This window comes from Pseudomicrostroma glucosiphilum (genome assembly GCF_003144135.1).
Source record: "Pseudomicrostroma glucosiphilum strain MCA 4718 unplaced genomic scaffold BCV69scaffold_8, whole genome shotgun sequence".
Taxonomy (NCBI): Eukaryota; Fungi; Basidiomycota; class Exobasidiomycetes; order Microstromatales; family Microstromataceae; genus Microstroma; species Microstroma glucosiphilum.
The window spans coordinates 481,127-496,614 of record NW_020289920.1 but is presented as its reverse complement, the minus strand read 5'-3'; the positions used below and the strand labels follow the sequence as shown (position 1 = coordinate 496,614).

At 56.6% G+C, this 15,488-nt stretch overlaps 6 protein-coding genes across 6 annotated transcripts; 3 read left to right on the top strand and 3 right to left on the bottom strand.

The window, feature by feature from the left end:
- The first annotated feature begins 3 nt into the window (after nucleotides 1-3).
- Nucleotides 4-2,022, top strand: BCV69DRAFT_207652 (hypothetical protein). Its single transcript, XM_025489729.1, has 4 exons — nucleotides 4-173; nucleotides 317-1,396; nucleotides 1,475-1,690; nucleotides 1,882-2,022. The coding sequence occupies exons 1-3, from the start codon at nucleotides 145-147 to the stop codon at nucleotides 1,578-1,580; spliced, it is 1,215 nt and encodes a 404-aa protein (XP_025347534.1). The 5' UTR covers nucleotides 4-144; the 3' UTR covers nucleotides 1,581-1,690; nucleotides 1,882-2,022.
- Nucleotides 2,023-2,043: 21 nt separating this feature from the next.
- Nucleotides 2,044-3,657, bottom strand: BCV69DRAFT_283245 (hypothetical protein). The gene is made up of 3 exons (XM_025492639.1): nucleotides 3,252-3,657; nucleotides 2,883-3,108; nucleotides 2,044-2,775 (listed from the first exon to the last, which is right to left on the bottom strand). The coding sequence occupies exons 1-3, from the start codon at nucleotides 3,407-3,409 to the stop codon at nucleotides 2,197-2,199; spliced, it is 963 nt and encodes a 320-aa protein (XP_025347533.1). The 5' UTR covers nucleotides 3,410-3,657; the 3' UTR covers nucleotides 2,044-2,196.
- Nucleotides 3,658-3,843: 186 nt separating this feature from the next.
- Nucleotides 3,844-4,876, top strand: BCV69DRAFT_312963 (hypothetical protein; the record flags this gene model as incomplete). The annotated part of the gene is made up of 4 exons (XM_025494988.1): nucleotides 3,844-4,066; nucleotides 4,141-4,226; nucleotides 4,314-4,602; nucleotides 4,689-4,876. 4 exons carry the CDS (start codon nucleotides 3,844-3,846, stop codon nucleotides 4,874-4,876), a joined length of 786 nt encoding a protein of 261 aa, XP_025347532.1.
- A 418-nt stretch (nucleotides 4,877-5,294) lies between these two features.
- On the bottom strand, nucleotides 5,295-6,215 carry BCV69DRAFT_249468 (glycoside hydrolase family 16 protein; the record flags this gene model as incomplete). The annotated part of the gene is made up of 1 exon (XM_025490339.1): nucleotides 5,295-6,215. A coding segment is annotated over one exon (921 nt), but the record flags the coding sequence as incomplete, so codon positions are not given.
- A 1,953-nt stretch (nucleotides 6,216-8,168) lies between these two features.
- On the top strand, nucleotides 8,169-11,655 carry BCV69DRAFT_283243 (hypothetical protein). The gene has a single exon (XM_025492638.1). It carries the CDS (start codon nucleotides 8,507-8,509, stop codon nucleotides 11,552-11,554), a length of 3,048 nt encoding a protein of 1,015 aa, XP_025347530.1. The 5' UTR covers nucleotides 8,169-8,506; the 3' UTR covers nucleotides 11,555-11,655.
- Nucleotides 11,206-15,485, bottom strand: BCV69DRAFT_283242 (hypothetical protein). The gene has a single exon (XM_025492637.1). It carries the CDS (start codon nucleotides 15,368-15,370, stop codon nucleotides 11,684-11,686), a length of 3,687 nt encoding a protein of 1,228 aa, XP_025347529.1. The 5' UTR covers nucleotides 15,371-15,485; the 3' UTR covers nucleotides 11,206-11,683.
- Between the last annotated feature and the right edge of the window lie 3 nt (nucleotides 15,486-15,488).

The following is a 15,488-nucleotide window of genomic DNA, read 5'->3' as shown; positions in this document are numbered from 1 at the left end:
TGGTCGGTGTAGCTCTGATGGTACCCTCAGACGTGGACGTTGATGTAGGAGCATCCTCTTCCGCAAGGGAGCTCGAAGAGCAATCCACCCCTTCATCGGCATCTTCCAGCGAAGGCACTCTCCTGCGGAATCAACGGCTGCCAGATGGCGTCGAGGCTCAGATCAAGGCAAAAGCACAAGCATTGCTGGAGCGCATGACCACCTTGAGAGACGACCTTGCCAAGGCCTCGCCTGAGGAGCGTCAGAAGATGCTCGCAAGCGTAGGCGGATCGGCCAAGGATCTCCTCCCTGCGGGCTTCAAGCAGGTCCAGCAAAGCTTGTCCTCCCTCTCCCCCGGATTCATGACCTTCCAGCTTCATCTGCCCGCTCTTCAGTCAGTCCCTACACTCGCCTTCAACAAGATGCTCGACTCGATCACTTCCAACCCTCCTTCATCGGGCGGCAAGTCCTCTGGCAGCAACAGCCCCCTCTCTCTTTACACTCAGATTTCCACTCTGCAGCAGTTCGAGTCAGACCGGCAACTCTCCATCAAGCAAGCTTTGGAGCGTGGCGAAGATCCAGAGCTCGCAAGTGCTCTGGGCCCCGAGAGCGACCTCGTCGTTCTCGGCGAGCCAGAGGGACCACGTAAAGAGTGGGGTCGCGGCGTGACGAGCTACCTTGCAAAAGTGGGCCGGCCCTTTTCACCGCCCGGTGCGCCCATGAAGGGTGAAGAGGCGGCACGCACTAAAGGACTGGACGATCTCATGAGCTACCACGTCTCCACTGCCGAGGGCGAGCTGGACGGCGAAGGCGACTTTGTAGAGATGCACGAGGGAGCTCAGGGAGCCTCCATGGCCGATGTACTTGCAGAGCATCTCGGCGAGTCTTCCTCCCCTCCGCACTCCCACTCCCGCTCCAATCTCAGGACCTCGACTTCAGCCTCGACCACGACTTCGACGTCGGGCAGCGGAGACCCCGAGGACCTCAACCTCTGGCTGGGACACGCAATTGTTCAGGAACGGCTCAAGGCACAGCTCCCCTGGGATCGCCTTTTAGCTCAGATGGACCGCGCTAGTGTACTCCCACAACAGCAAGGAGAGCAAGCAGGAGAGATCGATGTGAGCGCCCTGCGCATCACGCTTCCTACTACCGCCCCGCAAAAGACACAAGGTCGGAATGTACGTCGATCACCCAAGATCTTCACCCGCACACCCACCTCTTCCGTCGTCGAGGCAGCCACCTCCGTCGGCAGCGAGGTGAATGCCACTCCAGTGACGACTAGGATGGAGGTGGAGGGTGCAAGTGAGGTAGTGGTGGAAATGGATTCGGTTCGTCGCAAGAGGAAAAAGAAGATGAACAAGATGAAGTACAAGAAGTTGAGAAAGAGGCAGAGGAGTGAGAGACAGAGGTTGAAGAAGTAAAGTAGTAAGGCGAAGGGGAGCGGAGCGAGCTTGACGTGTTTGGGAGGGTGAGGGAGCGAATGGGTGGGAAGAAGGGAGGTAGACGAGTGGATCTGGGTTCCGGGTCCGGGTCCAGGTCGGAACTTGGGAGTTGGGAGTTGGGACGATCAGGGCCCAAAGGGTGGAGTGGAGAGGGGGTGAGGTGGTCGCCACCAAGCTCGATGGATAATAACAACACCACACCACAACACAATACACTCCAATGCAACACAGTGCAACCCAATTGCAAAGGATTTTGCTCTTGCTCCTGAGTGAGTACAAACGCCGTGCGCACACGAACACACGAAGCCTTGCAAACAAAGGGAAAGTGGGTTGAGATGAGATGAGATTGCTTTATTCCACATTGACGTCGAGGTCGAGGTCGAGATCGAGGTCAAGGTTGGTGTAGACGTCCATTTCTGACTGCTTTGCTCTGCTTTGCTTTGGATTTCTGGGGGTGTAGCGATGCATGGTGGATACACCAATCCCAACCCTTCCTAGCCCTTCCTTCTCCCTTCCCTTCCCTTGCCTTGCCTGGTCCGGCCTGGCCTTCTTTGTCTCCCTTCGCTTTTCGCATTCCCTGGCTTGTTTTCCCCCTTCCGCCCCCCCCCCCCCCTCATCCTATCCGTGTGACGTCTCGAGGTACTTGAGCATGTCGTGCCTCCCCATTTCTTCCTTCCTGACAAACCCAAATGTTGCATTCCTGTTGAGCTCCTCCGTCTTGTCGCACTGATCTCCGCCCATCCCTCTACTCTTGACCCTCGCTACGCTCGCGCACTCAAGGCTTGGGAACCCTAAGCGTCTTGCTGACCATGGCCACCGACCAAGCTAGGAAGACCAGTGAGACCCAGTGAAACTCGACTGTGAGCTTCTCATACCACTGCTCCCTCGTACCCCTGAGGTGGGGGCCCATCTTGATGCCCACCACAGCCGCAACGTCGCGCAGGCCCACTACGACTTTTCCAAAGGGAACGCCGTACGTGTATCCCTTTACCAGACCTAACACCTGGCCCGTCTTGCCCGTTGTGGACGAGGAGGAGCCGGCTGCGAAGCCTACGAGACGATTGGTGAACTGCCATGCTCCGCCGGTCATGCTGACAGTTTCTGCTCCCTCGAATTTGCCAAAGAGGAGGCTGGCAGCCATCCCACCCACGAGGATGAGAGAGGTGGGGATGGGTAGACCTTCAAAGTATTTGGCCTTGCCAGACTTGTCATGCGGGACAGTGGCAGTAGTCACGTTGAAGCGGGCAAGACGGGCTACGCCGGCGCAGATGAAGAAGGTGAGGATGAGGGTGTCGACGGGAGTGCGTAGGCCGAGGGTGAAGGCTGCGACGCAGGGTGCGGCGCCAAAGGAAATCTAAGGAAGAGAGGCAAAAGGAGTGAGAAGGGAGAGGATGTCAGAGATCACGGAAGTTGATTGATGGTGTTCTGCTCTGCTTCTCCTTGCTTCCCGCTTATACTCACCGAGTCGGCCAGACTGTCTAGCTCCTGTCCAAGCATACTTCCTCCTCCCCTCCACCTAGCAATCTTACCATCAAGCAGATCAAAGATGGCACCGAAAAAGGGACACCAGAGTGCCAGCCAGGCATACTGGGTGTCGTTCGTGGCGAGGTAGCGTGCAGAGAAGAAGAGGGATTGGCCGGCGCAAAAGGCATTCATGATGGTGAAGGCATCGGCTAGGCGGAAGTTGCTGTCAGGGCGGGGCGGGCGTGAGGGCAAGGGGGAAAAGAGGAGGACGGGGAACAAGTAGCAGTGAGATGATCAGGGATATTGGTGTGACTGTGTCAGTGCAAGAGCTCCAGCACCATGTACGTTGGCGTCCACTCCACTCACCGAACAAGACTAAAGTGCCCCTGTGTCTCTACAAACTTCCTGAGTGCCCTCTCCTGTTCTTCATCTTCGCCAATGGAGGCGGTGCGTGCGGGAACGGGAGGCTGAGCTTTTACCGACGAGGCAGAGCTGACCTTTGGCTTATTGTTGTTGCCTGCCATGATTGTGGCCAGAAGGTGATGTGGTGCGGTAGTGACCACGAGGACAAGTGGAGGAGAGCACCAGGCGTGTTGGGGAGTGTTGGTGGTTGGTGGTAAAGGTGACGTGCTTGCGAGCAGCAGTCAGTCTGTTGTGTCGAAAGGGTCGGATATGCTGGTCTACGTGAGAGTATGTTGACCAGGTTGAGATGGACGGCGCAATCAAAGGACAGAAGAGGAAGCAAAGGTAGAAGGTAGAATGCTACGCTCCTTCCCAGCAGGCAGAGGGAAAAGGCCTAGACAGACAGAAGAAGCAGCAGCCACAGCCACAGCCACGTCTCCTCACACACGCGCACTGCCACACGCACGCCATGCACACCGCACGCACAGTCCACTCGCAACACACAGGCAGATACTATACCCACCACCCCGCCTACCATCACCCACCCGCACCACCCATGTCCGCACCATCAGCCACCCTCGCACCCGCACCTTCCTCCAGAGCAGAGAGGGATCGACTGCGCGACTACTATGGTCTCGCATCTGCACCATCCTCTTCCTCTGCCACTGCTGCTTCACGCCCACCACCGCCCATTGATGATCCAGCTCAAAAGTACAGGGACTTGGTAAAGAGGGAGAACATCTCGGGATTGCTCAAGGCACAGAGTGATTTGCTCACTGGTGAGCACAGAAGATGGGACGCTTCATCTCCGAGCTACCCCAGCTCACTAACTCCCCCGCACCACCTCTCCCAGAGATTCGCGAGCTGGACGGAGATCGCCAATCCCTCGTGTACAACCATCACACCGATCTCGTCTCAGCAAGCGAGACCATCAGCAAGGTACGTCCGGCGCAGCTCAGAGCCATAGATGGAGAGATACGACTATCCACTAACGTCGTGCCTCTCTCTTCCTCGCCCGCTCCGCAGATGAAGTCCCACGCCGAATCCCTCTCTCCGACCCTAGCCACCCTCGCATCCTCCTTCGACAATATGTCCCGTCTGGAAGCTCAATTACGCTCCGCGCTCTTGCCCATCTACCCGCAACCGCCTCCCTCTTCCAACAACAGCAACGCAAATTCGCAGCAGGGTACCTCGCACGTAGAGGCATTAGACGTTCAGAGGGATCTGGTGCCCATTGTCACTCTCCCGATGAGATTGAGGGACCTCATTGCACTGGGCGAGGACCAAGGGGGAGGAGGTACAGGCAGCAACTCAGGTCAGTCCGCACAATGATACTTCTCCTCAACAACACCTGTCTCATCAATTCCATCCTCCTCCCTTTCCCCCTCTTCTTGCCCACAGGTCTAGCTGCAGCCGAAGCGCTCTGGGGACGTCACGAAGCCGTTCTCTCCTCGTGGATTGCACAGGGAGTGCCTGGTGCAGAGGGTGTGGCTAGCGAATGTAGAGCGGTATTGAGGGAACAGAGGGAGAAGACTAGGAGGAGAGTCAGTGTAGGAGCGGGCGCTGCCGCATCGAATAGGTGTATCTGAAGCGAGTCACTGGAGGGGAGGGAAGGAAAGGGAAGGGATGAGGAGAGCATTGTACATTGATACCCACAACCGACACAGCATAAGCAAAATCAATCACCGCATCGTTACCCTCGACTCTTGAGCAATCACAGACACAAGCAAGCAATGTAGGGTGCAAGAAAAAGAAGAAGAAAAGGTACTTTGGATTGAGAAGAGGAAGAGGAAAAGGGAGGATATGCGCTGTTCGAACCTCGATGGCTGTAGCGTTGCATAGAAGGAGCAACAGGGCAAGGAAGGGGGGAAAAAAACAGAAGCAAGGACTCGAAGTCTGGTATCAAACATTTGGGGGGAATAGAAGACTCTATATACAACTCGGGATGGGTATCTACCTTCTAGACCTCAGCAGCAGCAGCAGCAGCAGCAGCAGCAGCAGCAAGGTCTAGCTCAATTGCTGGTAAACCTTTACCGAGTTAAATGTAAAGTATGCATCCTCAAAGTTGCTACCAGTCATGACCCTCGCTGTGCAATTTCCTGGACAGTACCTTTCACCATTCCCTGCCCAGTTGGATCCATAGACGTTGGTAGATCCAGCCCAATCACCACACAAGGTCATTGTAACAATGAGTGTCTGTGCACCAAAGTAGGTCTCAAAGTCGCAAGAATCCGGAGAGTACTTTGCCATTGGTTCAATCCACTTGGAAGGAGTGGGAGCACCATTGGTGATATCGGTAGTGATGGAAGCACGAGGAATGTACCAGGCTGTAATACCTGTAGTGTCAAATTGAACTGCGTAGATTCCACCACCGAGGGCGTTTACTCCCGAACCATAGGCGGGACTCTTGGTAGTACCCTTGGTGATAGCGCAACCACCCGTGGGGTTAGCATAGGCATAGCAGTTTTCTCTGTTGAGCGTACCAGAGTAGAGGTTCGTAGAGCTGCTTGCAGTAGCATTGCACCCATTGGCGGTATGCAATGTGACACTGTTCCAGGGTTGATCACCTACACCCTCTAGCAAGTCAATCTCACCACCGTATGGCCAGGTACCAGGACCATTGGACCAGAGAGCAGGCCAGACTGCACATCCTACCGGCATGTGTTCAATATCCCAGAGAACCAATCCAGTAGCATAGGAGTTCTTACTCTGCAATCGTACCGAAGGACGATTGACACCGTAGGAGTAGTTGTTGGTAGAATCAACGGCAGTGATAGCTTGACCTTTGTCATTGATATAAGCCAAACCAGCAGCATACGCGTCAGATTCACCCAAATAGTCGACGTTTCCATGGGTGGGATCAGCATAGTCGTAGAAGTACCAATTGTCGAAGAAGGTGTCACCGGAATAGTCATCAACGAGAGTCCAGTTGCCAGTAGGGGTGGAGGCAGTGGTACTGGTCGTCTTTGTCGAGCTCGTCTTCGTGGTAGTGCTCGTCTTGGTGGTAGTACTCGTCTTTGTCGTGGTGCTCGTCTTGGTCGATGTGGACGTCGAAGTGGACGAGGCTTTGGTCGATGTGGACGTCGAAGTAGACGAAGCCTTGGTAGATGTGCTTGTAGGGGTAGATGAAGTCTTGGTAGATGTAGACGAAGCCTTGGTAGATGTAGACGAAGCCTTTGTAGATGTAGACGTGGATGTACTCGTCTTGCTCGTACTCGAAGAGCTTGCCTTGGACGAAGTTGAGGAAGCTTTGGTAGATGTCGACGTCGAAGACGACGACGAACTCTTTGCAGAGCAGGCGGAGGCAGTCGATGACGCCTTACCGGTGCAGACGGCGGCGGCAATGGATGACAGAGGCTTAGTAGAGCTGCTGCTAGTGGTCTTTGTGCTAGTCTTCACTGTACTGCTAGTCTTCACTGTACTGCTGGTCTTCGCTGTACTGCTAGTCTTCGCCTTGCTGCTGGTCGTCTTTGTCGTGCTGCTAGTCTTCGCCGTACTGCTAGTCTTTGTCGAGCTCGAAGCCTTGCTCGAGCTGGAAGTAGTCGAAGAAGTCGCAGCACATGCTCTCTTCCTGTTGGCGTGCCTCTCCTGTTCTCTCTTGTGCTTCATGTCCAAGAAGAGCTCCTCTTCTTCAATCTCATCCTCTTCATCCACAGTCCTGACCATCATCGACTCTGCCACACGACCAGACAGGTCTCGTCTAGCATCGATCCAGCCTGGCACACTGTCCCGCTGCAAGAGTCCAGCACGCTCCGCGGCACCGTGCGCACGACGAGCGGGTTGCTGCGCTGATCGTGCGGCGGAAGTGGTGGGTAGGTAGGACGTAGAGGCGCCCAAGAGGAAGAGAGCAGAGGAAAGGGCGAGCTTGACCATTCTGAAGGAGGTGGATGAGTGAGGATATGAAAATGACCAAGGATGAAGTGTCTACCCAATAGCGCTAGCGCTGGCAGATTCGTACGGTCAGGTAGGGTGGATAAAGGTCTTGACGGGACGGCTAGCGGCGACGTCAAAGACGAGGGAGGAACCTATAAGAGTGAACGGGTAATTGCGGATTCAGTTTGGGACCGGCCCGAAACTAAGAATATGAAGGAGGATGGATGAGGGCGAAGACTCAGAAAGGTGAAGGTGCGAGGAATGAGCGTAAAGCGTCTGACAGCCTCCCTGGTTCTTAAGAGGCATGTCGAGATTCATCGTCGGACAAACGTCGCTGTCCCAATCGGGGCTTGTACCTTGGAAGGGGGGAGGAGAGGAGAATAGAATGTCATTCGAACCTCTGATTAACATTCACTGACTTGGCTCGCCTCTGCCACTAGAGTACTGGCGCCGAGCCCTTCTTGGCGCTCTGCCGATGATGATATGGCTCTCGCGGAACGTGAGCAAGGTTCATGGCCGTTGAGTCGCCGTGCTCCTCTGTAGGCAGGCACAGATGAAGCAAGACGCGTAGTAGATGCATCTATGAACCTTGCCGAGCAAGGCTAGATTAGTCTCCGACGGCGCATCTCCCCTGCGCTTGTGCTTGCAGGCTGGCCGATGAGCGCTCTAAGACAACGGCGAGACCTAAATTGTAAAGGTAAGAGCATTCCTTGACCTTGGAAGTGACCAGTCAACCATTTCCGCGTCTTCCCCCTGACTCAGTCGTGGTGCAGGGCTCCGATGGGTTGATAGCCCTCATAGCAGTCCCTTGCAGCCACACAAATGCGGGGTCGACGTGTTATTATATTTTCCCGCCGAGCGACGCCACCGAGACACAGCATCGCCCCTTCCCGCCCCCGAGTCGATCCACGGAAGCCACCACGTGGCGCTCAAATCCCGAAGGGACAAGCCAAGCCAAGCCAAACAGCCACGCCGTACCACGCGTCCTCCCTTTCCGCACCCCACTGTGCCTTTACCCTCGTCTGCCCCGGTCAGCCGGTAGAACAGGAATCCCTTACCCCGCGCCCCTGTCCGCCACCTCCTTGCCGCTACCCCTGCCCCTTCTCGGACAATCGGAGCCTCACCACGACCTTTTGGCGATCAGCAGATTGCTCTGTCCGTCGAGGATTAGCAAGCGACAGTGTTGTAGTCTGGGAGATGACAATGCGAGCAAGCACATGAGTGACCCTGGGCACCCGTGTCCCAGTCTGTTGGTCGGAGCGAGTCCGAGCAAGTTGCTCAGAGTAAGGCAGTAATTATAGCCATATCGTTGATAGGGTGGCAAGTGCCTTGCCCAAGAGGAAGTGATGGAGAAGGCCCGAGCTGATGCAAGTGGGTCTGACCATCATGCGGTCAGTCCGAGTCTCGCTGCCGAGGAGAGGACAGCTGAGGCAGCAACTGAAGTGGCCCTGCCACCGTCCTCCGGGACGAGTGCATCTGTAAGCCTCGAAGATCATCAGAGAGGTCATGGCCCAAGCTCAAGTCACGCCACCGGATCCGCCGCCAATCTACCGCCTGCGACAGCGACCAGCACGAAGGAAGAGAAGGACATTGTTTCACCTACTTCGTCCCCTGCGGAGGCTAGTCAGCGCCAACGCCGCCCCGGGACACGTCGCTCGCACATCGCTCCGTCGTCCCTAGCAGCTTACGTGGAATCAAAGGGTTACTTTAGCGTCACAGAGCTAGTCGGCCCCACCTGGTGCGAGTATTCGTACCAGTATGGCATCTTCGGCCTCTCTTTCCTCCCGGCCTCTCAGCGGCCCACGGAAGTGGCTCTCCCCTCTGGCGCTGTTCTTCGACCCAACTTTGTGCTAGCCGAGAAGAAGGAAGAGATTCAGGTAGCTGGGCGAGAGATCCACAAGAAGCTTGAGGAGGAGATTCATCCTGAGAAGGTGTATGTGCAGACAAAGAGTAGAGAGGACGATTGGGCTTTGAGGTTGCTGAGACTGGTGGTTGGACTCAGAGCGCTCATCGATGGAGGGTGTGTCAGAGAGCTGCCGGTCTTCGGATGGGTACAGGACCATCTCGTGATGGGCATCATTGATGAAATCGAGAGACGACCTTTAGCGCCGAAGAAGCGTAAGCAACAACCGCCTTCTGTGCTAGATGCGGAGCCTCCACAAGATCAGCCAAAGCTACCGTTTGCACCTCCAACTTCACCTCACAAGACATCGTCCACTTCGACTGCCAATCCTCAGACCCAGATTAAGTCCCCCAGCGCAGGCACCGGCAAGAAGCAATGGGCCTCTCAAGAGGAGTGGAAGGCGCACGAGCGCAAAGTGTCAGCTGCCAAGAAGATGGCGGCAAAGAGTAAGAACAAGGCAAAGAGCCGAGCAGGAGGCCCAACGGCCAGTCAAAGCAAGAGCGCAGCCCCAGCTACGCCGGAAAAGAGCCAGAAGTCGCCTGCCAAGGGAACTCTAATGGGCTTCTTTGGTGTGACAAAGGGAGCAGTTGATCTGGCGGATTCAGCGACAGTCTCCGAAAGTCAGGGTGAGGTTGAGAATCTACTTGAGGTGGACGTGGCTGCGCCGGCTGCGGGCTTATCCCCTGCGGAAGCTTCATCTGCGCCAGTCCCTAGCCAGAGCATGCAATCGTCGCAGGCAGTCGCAGCTCCTTCGTCTCAGCAACCATCGCGAAATCCCAAAGTTGACCGGAAAGTGGATGCTGGACCGCCTGATTCGCCGCGCTTCGGCTATTTCCTTGGCGACACCAAGACACGTCTCTTCCCTGCCATACCAGCGATAGTGGATCAAAGAGCGGCGAGGCTGCAGACCATGCTTTACAAGAGGCTCCTCGACGGCCTTTGTCTCGGAGCTATGCGCCGACGGGCTGCCCACCTTGGAAAAGAGGTGGCTGACGCCGCAAGAGACCCCAGCGAAGCAGAGAGGGACGTCGGTCTGCTCCTCGACACTGATGCTACGCCCGTAGAATTTGAACGGCTGTTCTCCTCGCTGGGCCTCGAAGCTCGTGAGACGCTCAGTGACGCTTTCCTGGAGGATGCACAGGTACTGCTAGAGGGCATTGAGCCTCCGACTGGTAGAAAGAGCACAAGAGGAGGCAGAGAGGAACCGATTGACCTCACTGCTTCGCAGGAGATCCTGCCTGGTGTGCAAAGTCTCTCCGATGTAGCTCAGCTAGCAGACAAGACCTTAGTCGAGCTGATCTACACCGCTCGTAAGCAGGCTGGCCTCTCCGCGGAGACTGGACCCGAAGAGGGCACGCACTATGCTGCAGCGCTGCAGACGAGCTTGAGCCTGATTTACCGTCTGCAGAGCAAGAAAGGAGGCCGATGGAAGAGGAACAAGAAGAAGAGGGATCCGGAGGAGACTAGCAAGGCGCTACCTCCCTCTGAGAAGGTCGGCTCGTCAGACACGCCTCAATCGCTTGCGGGTGAGGCAGTACGACACCAGACCAGCACTCTCCCTTTTGCTACCCAGGCGAACGGTCTTGCTATGCACGACGCCGACAATGACGACGAAGTGCAACTGATGCTCGCAATCCAGATGAGCCTCGACAGTCAAGCCGAGGTCCGCCTGTCCGGCGCTGGGGCAGAAGATGGCGAAGGCAAAGAAGGGAGTCAAGGCTCACCGCCTGTCGCTACGCCAATAAAGACAAGAGGAAGAGGCAAGCGGCGATCGAGCGCTTCCACTGTGTCCGGACTATCGCAGGCGTCTTCTAGTCCGTTTTCACAGCAGCCTAGGAGGAAGAGTCGCAGGTTGGCCGAGGCGAGAGGGGAAGAATCTAGCGCGGTGAAGACCAATGGCTCACAGGTGAATCAGACAAGCGCCAACTCTCCATCGCTCGCTTCAACTCCCACCGCTCCGCCAAAAAACAGCAATGGCAGTAGCAGCAAGAGCAACTCCGACGGCAAGTCCACCCTGATCGGCACAGTCCACTACACGCACTCTCCCCGTCTCCTCTCCCTCCATCTCTCCTCCATCCTAGGCTTCTGGCTACAGACACGCATGCCAAGGGGAGTAAAAGAGAGTGAGACGTGGAAGTGCAATGGGTGTGAGTGGCGTGAGGGATGCGAATGGCGTGCTGAGAGGGGAGAGGAAAGATGGAAGGACGCGCTGGCTTCGAGGAGTCGACGTGAGGAGGAGCAGATGGTAATGCAGATGGAACATCAAAGGGAAATTGGTCAGTTGGGAGAGGGTGAAGATGCAGAAGAAGAGGAAGGTGATAGCTCTGCGGAAATCATTGACCTCGGAGTCGGCAATACAGACTCCGTGCGAGAAGAGGAAGAAGGGCCAGGAGACGAGGATGAGGACGAGGATCTCTGGAAGCACTTTAACACCACGGATGACATCGGTGACGAGTTGGACATCGAGGAAATGGATATTTCGATGCATTGAGAGCTTCAAGACGCTTTTCCTCCATCTGTAGCCTATCATACGCTTTCCACATGTCTATCGCTCGCACAGCAAACAATCAGCAATATGTATGTATTTCGCAACACAGACATCGAGCACTCGCCCAGTCGCTCATGTGCCCGCACCTCCCTGAGCAGCAGCTAGACGAGCAGCCTTGAACTTTGACATCTTCGGCTTCGGCTCTGCCTCCTCGCTTGCCTCCGCAGTAGGCGCTCTTGTGTCTGCGTCGCTGTTGCTCTGCGACTTCTTCGTCCCGCTAGCGGAAGGAGATGCGTCGACGAGGGAGCTGCTATGATTAGATGGCGGCGTGAGTCCATTAGAGCTTAGAAGTGAAGCTGTGCCATTACTTTCCTTGACACTGGGGTTGCTGCTGACTCTACTGCTCTTCAGCGCAGGCGGTGCAGGCATAGCCTTTCCGCTATCGCCAATATCCCCTTCCTCGCGGCGCTTCCCATTCTCCCCCTTTGCCCGTGGCTTTGCAGCTGCATTTGCTGGTGAGCCTCCCTCGGCTTTGCGTTCCTCTCGATCCCGCTTCTCTTGCAGACGTGCGCGCATGATATCCATGAGCATGTCGTCTTTCTCATCCTCGTCTGTCTCTCCTTCCAGATCTACCCCTTCCCTGGGTAGAGGGTCCTCCTCCGTCAATGGCTCCGTACGTAGAGGTCCTCCGGCCTTGCGCGGGAAGCGGAGAGGTGTGAGAGAGGGAAGGATCATCACGGGTGGAACAGGCTGGTCACCATCCTGCTCCTGCTCCTTGCCATTTGCTCCTCGTGAAGGCCTGGAAGTCGAAGCGTGGGCGCCGGTACTACCTTCGGGTCCGATGTTGGTAGCTCCTTCCAGTAGGTGGGCCAGATCGTGACCCGCTTCATCGGCGCGTCGATCAGCTTCATCCGCTCCAGGCTTGATTCCAGCTTCTGGTCGACTGGGGACTTTGCCCACTGCACCATCGCCCATACCAAGGGCTTTGACGATCCTGCTAGCGCGGAAGCGACTCATCTTCGTGTTCGGGCCTGCTCCCTCGCGCTCTGCCGCCTCGCCCGGGTCCAAGACAGAGGAGAGGTCTCGGCCATCGATCTCCTCCTCTGTCCAGAGATCGCCTCCGGATTCTTCCTCGTCTGCGTCCCGGCCGCGAGAGAGCTCTCCGCTGATGGCCCTTTCGAGATCTCTTCGACGCTCCTCGGTCATCTGTGAGCGAGAAGCCATCTGCTGGGATTTGGCCAGTGCATAGGAGCGAGCCAGCTCGGCGGACTCGAGGTCAGTGACCAGACTCGAGGGGTCATTGTCCTCATCATCATCGGGACCATAGTCGTCCTCATCTTCGAGATCCCAGTCTGAGTCGTGCTCGTCTTCATCGTCCTCGTCTTGAAACAGGTCGAAGCGCTGGCGAAGCTTGGCAGCACTCAGATCGCCTTCGTCGTCTGAATGATCGCCGGAAGCATAGGCAGCACGAGCATAGGCCTCTTCGTCGTGCTCATCGATCTCACCAGCATCCTCATCGTCGTCGACTTCAACGAGAGCAGCCTCATGATGAGCCTCTTCCGCTTCGGCTTCCTCGAGGTCCTCTCGACGTTGCCTCGCACTCGCAGTCTGCTCCTCTACCTGTCTCCGCTCCTGCTCGTCGCCGTCTTCGTCCCCGCCATCAGTACCAGCAAGTTTGAAGCGGACTTTGCTTCCCTCTTCGGAGCCAGTATCGACAACCTTCGCTGCCTTGAGCCGCTCAGCGCCTTCCTCAGCAGAGGTGATAGGATCTGCCTGCTGCTTCTTCTCCAGCTTCTCGGCATAGGCCTTGCTAGGTCGAGCATGAGGAACGGCTGGTGGTAAACCTTTCGCCTCTCGCTCCTGAGAGAGAGGGGCATCTTTGATCAAGGACCGGTCAAGTGCGGACATGCCGAGAGAGACCTTTGGATCTTTCGGCCCAGGTGAAGATGCCGTCGTTGGCTTTGTGGAGGAAGAGCTCGACGTCGAGGCTTTCGAAGCTGATGGCGATGGCTTGTAGGGAGCATTGAGGAAACCTCGCTTGAAGGCGCTGACTTTCGCATTCTGCACAGCAGCTGGCACCTTCGTAGCCCCTGCGCTCGTACTAGCAGTCCCTCTCTCGCGCTCCTTGACTTGCAGACCAATCGCGGGCCTTTGCTCTCTGCCCTTCTCCGCTTCCCTCTTCTTCTCTTCGCGGAGCCTCCGGACCTCCTCTGCCTGTAATTGCGCTCTCCGCTCTTCCTCCTCAAGATTCAGCTTCCGCAGCGCTTCGTCACCGGCAGGAGTGCCCTGAACCACTTCTGGTCCGAGCAGGGTCAGGATCCGTGCAGCCTCTGCTTCCAGGCTCACTGTATCTTCTTCCTCGTTTCGTAGGCTAGAAGCGGATCTCGCGTTCGAGGAGACCGGAGCGGGCGGGAGGAGGGAGCTGCTGCTGCTCGTCAAAGCTGTTGAAGCTTCATTTCCACCCTCAATTGGCGGTATTTCTCTAAAGGCAGATGGTCCAGGGCTCTGTATCCTCACGCTCTTCTTCCTCTTTCGTTCCTTCACACCTCCCAGCGCAGATCGAGACGGCAACTCTTCACTCTTGCTCATCCTCTCTTCTTCCGCCTTGAGGGTCTTTGCTCGCCCTCTGGCTCCTCCACCACTCTCGTCGTCGCTCGCAGCCTCCGTGGCAGCCTCGTATGCCTCGAGTGGATCTGAGCTAGAGATAGCAGCTGGGCTGCTCGGATTCATGTTGAGGAATCCTTTCCGGATGCCTGACGAGCCAAAAGATGGTCTTGGAGTGGTAGGCCGCGAGGAAGGCTTCAGGACCGATCTGAGCGGAGTCGCCTCGGTAGAAGGACGAGATACGGGGGGCGTTGCAGGAACTGAAGGCGCAGCCGACCTAGACGAAAGCGGAGGCGACGAAATGCGAGTATCCGAAGGTCCAAAGGAGGTGACAGACGGTCTTGTGGAGCCTTCTCCGTCTTCCTCTTCGTCTACTTCCTCATCCTCTTCGTCCTCTTGACCGAACCTGCTGAAGACGCTTTCAATCCACTTTTTCCTCGCCTCTCCCGTGAGCTTCTCTTGAGGCTCAAACGTGGGAAGGATGGACCGCGTAGACGTACCAGCTCCTCCTGAATTCTGTTCATCTGGCAGCTCTTCATTCAAGTCCACAAAGGGCAGACCCTCCTCGTTGAGAACCCGCCCATCTTCGTCCACCAGCGTAGCGGGCTGGGGGGCCTGCGGTTGGAGATGTGCAAGGGAAGCTGACGAGGGGCCAGCACCAGTAGGGGACTCGACTGCCCCTGCAGCCTGAGCCGCTTGCATCGTCTCCTCGATCCGTTCCTTAGCTTCCTTGACCAGGTGGTTGCGCAGCGTCTCAAAATGCTCAATGAGCCCAGTGACAATCTGTCTTGTAGCGAGAATCGCCTCGTGCTTCGAGTTGAAGACGGTGTAGCTCACTCCCTGCCTCTCCACTCCCTCACATGCCAATCCGATCTCGCCGCCTTCCCCTTCCCCAATGAGGACAAAAGGCGGCGGCTCTTTTCTTCCGCCGGCTGCATCTGACAGCTTGGAAGTAATGGGCGGACTGGTACGAATCGCCACTTGTCCCTCGCCGCTGGAAGCGCTCAGAGGTGTGATGCCCGCAAGGCTCTTGAGCTGCTCGGTTCCATACTCTATGGAGGTCTTGAGAGCAGCAAGGCGGGAGCGGGCGATGAGGAGCGGGTCGGGCCCGGTGGAGGAAGAGGGTGTTGGAGAGGAAGAGGTGGATACGCCCAGAGAGGAGAGGAGCTGGGCGAGGTCGGACGAGGGGGAGAGGAGCGAGGGAGGACCGTCCATGACTGCGTGTGCGAGATCAAAAGTAGTGAATGGTCGCTATCTCATGCCAGCAGGGTGTGTATGACGACGATGAAATCCGGAAAGTGGCGATGTTCTACAGTGATTCTGTCCTGCGAAG

What these genes read in the sequence shown, in the direction of transcription:
- BCV69DRAFT_283242 (XM_025492637.1), bottom strand. Translation starts at nt 15,370, where the DNA reads ATGGACGGTCCTCCCTCGCTCCTCTCCCCCTCGTCCGACCTCGCCCAG.
- BCV69DRAFT_283245 (XM_025492639.1), bottom strand. Translation starts at nt 3,409, where the DNA reads ATGGCAGGCAACAACAATAAGCCAAAGGTCAGCTCTGCCTCGTCGGTA. An exon ending in GGGCACTTTAGTCTTGTTCG is followed by an intron (nt 3,109 to 3,251) that starts GTGAGTGGAGTG and finishes CCGCCCTGACAG; the next exon opens with CAACTTCCGCCTAGCCGATG. An exon ending in TAGACAGTCTGGCCGACTCG is followed by an intron (nt 2,776 to 2,882) that starts GTGAGTATAAGC and finishes TCTCTTCCTTAG; the next exon opens with ATTTCCTTTGGCGCCGCACC.
- BCV69DRAFT_207652 (XM_025489729.1), top strand. Translation starts at nt 145, where the DNA reads ATGGCGTCGAGGCTCAGATCAAGGCAAAA. An exon ending in AGGCTCAGATCAAGGCAAAA is followed by an intron (nt 174 to 316) that starts GCACAAGCATTG and finishes GGTCCAGCAAAG; the next exon opens with CTTGTCCTCCCTCTCCCCCG. An exon ending in GAGAGACAGAGGTTGAAGAA is followed by an intron (nt 1,397 to 1,474) that starts GTAAAGTAGTAA and finishes GGTGGGAAGAAG; the next exon opens with GGAGGTAGACGAGTGGATCT.
- BCV69DRAFT_283243 (XM_025492638.1), top strand. Translation starts at nt 8,507, where the DNA reads ATGGAGAAGGCCCGAGCTGATGCAAGTGGGTCTGACCATCATGCGGTC.